The 7,324-nt window shown below is 46.8% G+C and overlaps 3 protein-coding genes across 3 annotated transcripts; 1 reads left to right on the forward strand and 2 right to left on the reverse strand.

Annotated features, from left to right (window-relative positions):
• Nucleotides 1-4: 4 nt before the first annotated feature.
• On the reverse strand, nt 5-1,848 carry LOC111602660 (26S proteasome non-ATPase regulatory subunit 5). The gene is made up of 2 exons (XM_023319884.2): nt 585-1,848; nt 5-512 (listed from the first exon to the last, which is right to left on the reverse strand). The coding sequence occupies exons 1-2, from the start codon at nt 1,721-1,723 to the stop codon at nt 152-154; spliced, it is 1,500 nt and encodes a 499-aa protein (XP_023175652.1). The 5' UTR covers nt 1,724-1,848; the 3' UTR covers nt 5-151.
• Nucleotides 1,849-2,292: 444 nt separating this feature from the next.
• Nucleotides 2,293-4,236, forward strand: LOC111602858 (brahma-associated protein of 60 kDa). Its single transcript, XM_023320214.2, has 3 exons — nt 2,293-2,523; nt 2,602-3,849; nt 3,912-4,236. The coding sequence occupies exons 1-3, from the start codon at nt 2,413-2,415 to the stop codon at nt 4,065-4,067; spliced, it is 1,515 nt and encodes a 504-aa protein (XP_023175982.1). The 5' UTR covers nt 2,293-2,412; the 3' UTR covers nt 4,068-4,236.
• Nucleotides 4,237-5,117: 881 nt separating this feature from the next.
• Nucleotides 5,118-7,188, reverse strand: LOC111599933 (cleft lip and palate transmembrane protein 1-like protein). The gene is made up of 2 exons (XM_023315826.2): nt 5,953-7,188; nt 5,118-5,881 (listed from the first exon to the last, which is right to left on the reverse strand). The coding sequence occupies exons 1-2, from the start codon at nt 6,850-6,852 to the stop codon at nt 5,129-5,131; spliced, it is 1,653 nt and encodes a 550-aa protein (XP_023171594.2). The 5' UTR covers nt 6,853-7,188; the 3' UTR covers nt 5,118-5,128.
• Between the last annotated feature and the right edge of the window lie 136 nt (nt 7,189-7,324).

A 7,324-nucleotide genomic window follows, 5' to 3' on the forward strand; every position in this document is an offset into this window, starting at 1 on the left:
TCCCGCTTCCTCTCCTTCTACTTCTACTTCTAGTTCTAGTTCTAGTTCTCCTTCTCTCTCTCTTTGTGTCTCGATGTTAAAATGTGGTGTCGACTAAACTCTTATATATTATATAGAAGAAAGTGTTTTATAGTAGCTGCTACTGCTACAGCTACTGGGGCTCGGTGGCTATGTTAACTTCGCTCTGTATATGATATGGTCCCTCGTTCACATAGGCGGTAAAGCGAACAATCTCTGTCGCTGAGAACTCATTGCTGACGGAGAGCTGTTCCATGATTTGCCACTTAAGATACTTGACATCCTTGTGTAGATCGTGTTGACGTGAGAGCAGAAACTCAATGGCACCGCCCGTGCACTGCACAGCCTTGCAGCCCCATTGATATTGGCAGAGGGTCTTCAGCAGACCCAGCGCTGCGAGCTGTAAATCGGGAAACGGAGTTTGCAGCAACTCCATAATGTGATTCACTTGCTGGCCGCCAGCAAAGCATTCATACCAATTCTTTAAGATGACACTGCAATTTGAAGACACATAGAGAGAAAGAGAGAATTAGTTACAGCTATATAGAGTCTCAATTGCAGCTCACCTCAGCTCCTGGCTGACTGGCGTATTGATTGTATAGATAACATCCAGCGAGTTGAGCATGCGTATTTTCAGTGGCGGCGATAAACTCTTCGTGTAGGCAGAGTATTTGCGTAACATCTGCTCCATGGCCGGCTGAAACTGAACATGCATTAGCATCTTGCCCTGCACTGTGCTTGCCAGGTTGGCCAACGTGTCCATGGCAGTGGGCAGCACTGTCTCATCGCCCGATGCCAGCAGATCGAATAGGCAGGCCAGCATATGTGGATAGCCGGTGATGATCTTTTGCGGCTGGACAGCAGCAATTTTGCCAAAGAATTTCATAATACTCGGTATGAGTAGCGTATCCAAGGGATTGTCCTCGATGTGCTGCACCCGACTGCTGATAATGTCGAAGACGCGGCGTCTCTCCATATAGCTTAGGCCGTGATTCTGTTCGGCCAACGGCACAAGTATCTCCATTACGCTCGCCTGCAGCAACACATCGTCGTTGTCCAGCTCACTTAACGCCGCATCCAAAATGAACTCTACTGAGGACAGGGAGTCGGCGCTACGCTTGGCTAACATGACGCCTAGCTCGTAGGCGCGACAGCGCACTACCTCGTTCTGCTTGAGCAGCTGCACGAGCTTCGACTGTACGCTTTCGTCATTCAGCCCTTGGTCGAGCACAATGGTCAGAATGTTGATGGCAGCTGTGCTGCTTTGTGTCTCTGGCTGCTGGAGTTCGTCGAGCACATAGACAAGCAGCTCATTGCTGGGCAGCGGCTGAATTTGCATGGCGCTGGCTTGTTGGCGGCGCAGCTCCTTTAGCAGAATGTTCAGTACCAGGGAACGCAGTGCGGGATTCGAATGATGTAGAGCCGGATTAAGCAGCTGCGGCAGATTGGCATCGCTGGTGTCCAGCTGCAATTGCTCGAGGCAGCTACTCATGAAGTCGGTGCACAGATTAACCAGTGGCTCCTTATCCGTACCCTCGACAACGGCGCATTCGTAGAGCGCCGGCGCACGCAACAGCAGCTCAATTATTTTTCGCGGCAGGGCCGATTGTTTGTTGATTTTCGTATACATGCTGGTGAGCGTCTCCAGGCGCTTGCCCTTTGCATTTAGCTGACGTAAATTGGTTTGCCACCATTCTTCCTCCATGTTGGGATCTTTGCTTGACTTTTTAGACGTACTCAAAAGCAAGATTTGATTATTGAATGAAATTAAAACAAATCAAGCAACAGTCTACTTATCGATATAAATTGGGACTGTCGATTAACGCCAGTCACGGTCACTGTGTGACCGTTTATGGCACGCAGTCAAAATACTTAAAAGTACCGAAAAACATTCACATATTTAGTGATAAGTACTTAATAAAGTTTCAAGGGATACCTTAAATATATATAGATATATTAATATAAATCATTTATTTTTGAATTAAGTACATATTATTTTTATCAAACAAATGTAAAATGTTTCTCACAAATATTGTCCAATTAGTATATATCATAAAAAGTGAACAGAATTCACTTCTGCATCGATATATCGGTAAGCCAATATTTATTTCATTTATTAAAACTGATATATTCAGATTCACTTTTAGAATGGGCTGAATAATATTTATTCCCAACAACTTTAAATGTTAAACAAAAATATTTAATATTACCGCAATCGATCTATCGTTATTTTAGTATTTATTGCAACTATCGATAGGCACAGTATATATTTTACAACCCTAAGTACGACGCCATTTTACAAATAGTTTTTTTATGTGACGCAGCGTTGTTGTAATCAAAAAATTGTAATTTTTCGTGGATTGCAGCAAGTGCAAAGGTGAAACAGAATTAAAGATGTCGCAACGATTTGCGCCAGGCCAAGCGCCGGTGCAGTCGCGCTATCAGCCGCCACCTCAGGCCCCCGGAATGCGTCCCTATCCGCCAGGCACCGGCTCAACTTTCCCGGTAAGTGAGAAAATCAAATCATCGATTAGTCTCAATTTTCACATTAAGTTAAATTAACAACTTTGTTTTGCTGGGCAGCCTCGCGGATTTCCGCTGCATCCGAACACAACGCAGCCAGTACCAGGGAGCGTTGCCGCTCCAGTTGGACCCGGACCCGCCCTGCTGCAGCGCACCACCCAGCCCACTTTCCAAAGCGGTTTGCGCGGCAGCGGCTCGGGTGGTGGTGGTGGCGGTGGCAGCAAGCGATCAGCCGAATCGCGCAGCCTGAACAGCGGTCCCAACAAGGGTGAGTTTGTTGCTGGCGCCAAAAAGAAGAAGAAGCTGGCAGACAAGATATTGCCACAGAAGGTGCGGGATTTGGTACCAGAGTCGCAGGCCTATATGGATTTGCTGACATTTGAGCGCAAGCTGGACGCTACCATCATGCGCAAACGTCTGGACATACAGGAAGCACTCAAGCGACCAATGAAGCAGAAGCGCAAGCTTCGCATCTTCATTTCGAATACATTCTATCCGAGCAAGGAGCCAAGCAACGATGGAGACGAAGGCGCCGTTGCGTCATGGGAGCTGCGTGTCGAGGGACGGTTGCTGGAGGATGGCAAAGGGGATCCCAATACAAAGATCAAACGTAAATTCTCATCGTTCTTTAAGTCGCTGGTCATCGAGCTGGATAAGGAGCTATACGGACCGGACAACCATCTGGTCGAATGGCATCGCACACACACCACCCAGGAGACGGACGGCTTTCAGGTGAAGCGGCCCGGCGATCGTAACGTGCGCTGCACCATCCTGCTGCTGCTCGACTACCAGCCGCTGCAGTTCAAACTGGATCCCCGGCTCGCTCGACTGCTGGGCGTGCACACACAGACGCGACCGGTAATAATATCGGCGCTGTGGCAGTACATAAAGACGCACAAGCTGCAGGATGCCCACGAGCGAGAGTATATCAATTGCGACAAATATTTGGAGCAGATTTTCAGCTGTCAGCGCATGAAGTTTGCGGAGATACCGCAGCGTCTTAATCCGCTGCTCCATCCACCAGATCCGATTGTGATCAACCATTTCATTGAGAGCGGAGCGGAGAACAAACAGACCGCCTGCTATGACATCGACGTGGAGGTGGATGATACGCTCAAAAACCAAATGAATAACTTTTTGATGAGTACCGCCAGCCAACAGGAGATCCAGGGGTTGGACACCAAGATACATGAGACGGTGGATACGATCAATCAAATGAAAACGAATCGCGAATTCTTTCTCAGCTTTGCCAAGGATCCGCAGATGTTCATACATCGCTGGATCATTAGCCAGACGCGGGATCTCAAGGTAAGGCTAGATACTCGAATTATTCGCAGAAACAATTCTATTAATTTTGTATTCTTTGCCAGCTCATGACCGATGTGGTGGGCAATCCGGAGGAGGAACGTCGCGCCGAGTTCTACTATCAGCCCTGGACGCATGAAGCTGTATCGCGCTACTTCTTCACCAAGGTCAATCAGAAGCGCGCCGAACTGGAGCAGGCACTGGGCATACGCAATGGCTAAGCTATGGATTGAGCAGTTGTTCCATCAATGTCCATGTCGCATGTAGTACGGCAAACTCTTTTTTCCTTCGGCAGTTTAGTTTAAGCCCTAAATGCTACACACCCTATACATATATATATATATATACTATATAAATAATTCTATCATTTTTTTGCCAACAACAACAAAATCAGCGACAGCCGCTAAAACAAAAATAAACAAAAAAATGTAATACAAAACAATTGAGATTATTGAGATATATAGATCGAATCCATGAATTGATGAATATAGCTCGTCTTCGTCTCCATTGACAATTGGCTAAGATGTTTCGTAAGGGTATAGACTATATATATTTTATATACACTTTGTAATTTTGAAGTTGGCTAGACAAGACTACTTCTGAATTTACCAGTGATTGGGATTATTGTAGTTTCTATAGTTTCTGTATGAAAGGTAGACTTGGACAACATCTGAACGCTTATTGTAAAGAAGCTGACAAAGCCATTAGAGGCTTATAAGCTAGCGACGTAGAACTTTCTGAACCAGCTGGGTCGTCAAGCTAGGCTTAAATCTAAAGCTAGACATAGTCTAGAATCTGACAGTTTTGGAGCTGCATAATCTAGGATTTCAATGTCCGACAATTGCTGAATTTAAAAACGTTTTTCTCAATCTGTCGGTCGTCTTTGAACAGTCTATGTTAGTTTTCGAGGTGCTGCTGCTGCATCAAGTGGTGATATAATAGACTAGCTTGTGCTCTCCGGATAGCAGGCATCTCACCTGCAGAGGTGTGTTATGCATAAATAAATACGTGATGGTAAAATTTGATTATTTGATGATGCTTGCATTTGCTACATTAAACAGTTACATGTGAGCGTGTGTGTGTTGTGTGTGTGAGTGTGACTGTGAGTGTGAGTGTGTGTGTGTGTGTGTGTGCGTGTGTGTGTGTGATGTATTACAGCCTAAATAAATCGACGGAATGTACAACTGCATATCAATGGATAAATGCATTAAAGCAGTTGCTTCTCTCTTTCTCTCTGTCGCCTCTCTCTGCGTCTGTGTATTCTGTATCTCTGTATCTTTGGCTAATCCCGTTTGGGATGTGCGTCGGCGCGATTAGATCGTGTTGGCTCTTCAATGGCCAGGCCCGTATCGACGCGTGTCTTATCCACAGGGTACAGCCAGCGCTGGTAGAGATAGATGAGGAAGACAATATCGTCGCGCAGACAGGCGACACGATGGGCCGTTGGCATTGTGATGATGAAGGCAAAGAAGTCATCGATGAACGTGTTGAATGCTTTGTACATGAAGGCGCGCCAGGGCAGCGCGGCCACAGACTTGAGCTTGTAATTGACAAACAGTTGGGGCAGCATGAACAGAAAGCCAAATGCGTAGACTCCATTCACAAGCGAGTTGAGCGTCCAGCTGTACCATGACCGATGCGGCTGATAGAGCAGCGAGTAGGCAGCGCCGCCCAGACACAGTGGATAGAGCAGATAGCTTAGATAGCGCATGCCCTCGCGATCGAACTGCTGCGTCTGCTGCTCGGCCAGCTGGCCGGGCTCTGGCTGCTCAGACTCCTGCAGTTTGCGTGTGATGAACGATGTGAAACTGAAATGCAGGCGCAAGATCTTCTTGCACTTCCACAGCTCGATCAGCGTGCCTAGGCCGACGGGCACAATCACCAAATAGGAGGTCTGCTCGTCCAGCAAATATAAAAAGATGATGAACTGCGAGAAGGCGCGCCACAAGGTGGTTCGTGTGGATAGACCCTCATAGGATTGCTTCTTGCGCCAAAAGGAGACATCGTTCTTGAAGCTCAAGAAGTCAAACAGCATCTGCAAGCGACAAAGGAGCAAGTGCATCAGGCAAATCTCCCTCTCTCTCTCTCTCTCTATCAGCTACTTACATGCACGCTGGATACAAAGATAGTGCCACAGAGCAGATATACGTTCGTATCGGAAAATATGCCTTTGACCTCGTCAATGTCCTTCTCGGCAAAGCCAATGGACTGGAGGGTCTGTGTGGCATGCTCCATGAGCAGCATCAGTCGCAGCTTGCCCACGCCAACGGGCTTGTAATGGAAGCTAAACGTAAATTCGGTGGTGTTGCTGGTCACTGGCACCAGATGCTTCAGTCTCGTATTGAACATATCCGTCTGCACGATGGGCAAAATCTGTTGCATGCGATTCACTCGGATCAGTGGCGCCAATTCGGGCGGCAAGTCCGCTTGGGATAGAGCGAATGCATCTGTTAGCAGCGTCACATACACATTGGAGCGTATATGTGTGCTGGGCAGATCTGCGTTGACGTTTGTCCTCTTCTTCTTTTTCACCTGCTGCTGCTCGCTGGGCTCCGGCTTATCCTTCTGATTGATCAGGTTGAAGGCCTCGGCACGTGGCACCATATAATCACAGAGATTAAGCGTATGCACCACTGTGGGTCCATCGCGTTTCAAGGTGCGCCATTCGAGGGGCTCACCCTCCAAGGCCAGCACCACATGCAGATACAGGGTGCCATTCCGTCGCGTCTTGAGCGGCACATCGAGCTGAAAGTCGTGATCGAAGGCTTGCGCATAATTGAAACGTTTCGCCTTATACACATCATGCACTTCACTGGCGATGGGGTTCCGGTTCTGCGAAGTGAACAGGGCCAATTGCAAGCGCGGACGCTCGGTCAGAAAGGACGTGTAGCAGGGGGAGCTGCTGCATTGTAGCGTCGTAAATAACTGTGACATTTGGTAGATCGAATTTAGGATGTAGGCTAAGAACGCCACGCCCACCAGCGTCGAGATCGAAGGCAAGGCCATGACGTAGCACGGATCCTAGCCAAGTGTGGGTCCAGCACTGACTGGAGTCTCCCTTTTTTTCCTAGAGTTCTTGCAAAACTCCGCCAAAAGCTACGTCAGTGAAAGCAACTTTTTTCTTTTTTAATTAATGGCCAAAAATGCCGGCGTAGCTTAGTTCCAGTGTTGTGAAACGCGTAAATACTTTAGACAAATGGCGCAAGTTTATGCCGCGTCCCGGGTAAGTTTTAAAACTAAAGAATAACGGCAGCTTTGTAATTTAAAAATAAAAGATATACAAATAACTAAAAAATCAAATATCGTATACATTTCAGATTTAAGTACTGCTGACAATAAATGTTAACACATAAGTTTGAAAAAAGAAACGACATTTCAAGGAGCTTAATTCAAGAACAAAAAGTACTAAAAAATACCAAAAATAATGACTGCCTACTAAATACTCCATTGAAATTATGTGAAACTGTTCAAATTATTT

This window comes from Drosophila hydei, unplaced genomic scaffold (genome assembly GCF_003285905.1).
Source record: "Drosophila hydei strain 15085-1641.00,03,60 unplaced genomic scaffold, DhydRS2 tig00000237-arrow-arrow-pilon, whole genome shotgun sequence".
In the NCBI taxonomy this organism is placed as follows: domain Eukaryota; kingdom Metazoa; phylum Arthropoda; class Insecta; order Diptera; family Drosophilidae; genus Drosophila; species Drosophila hydei.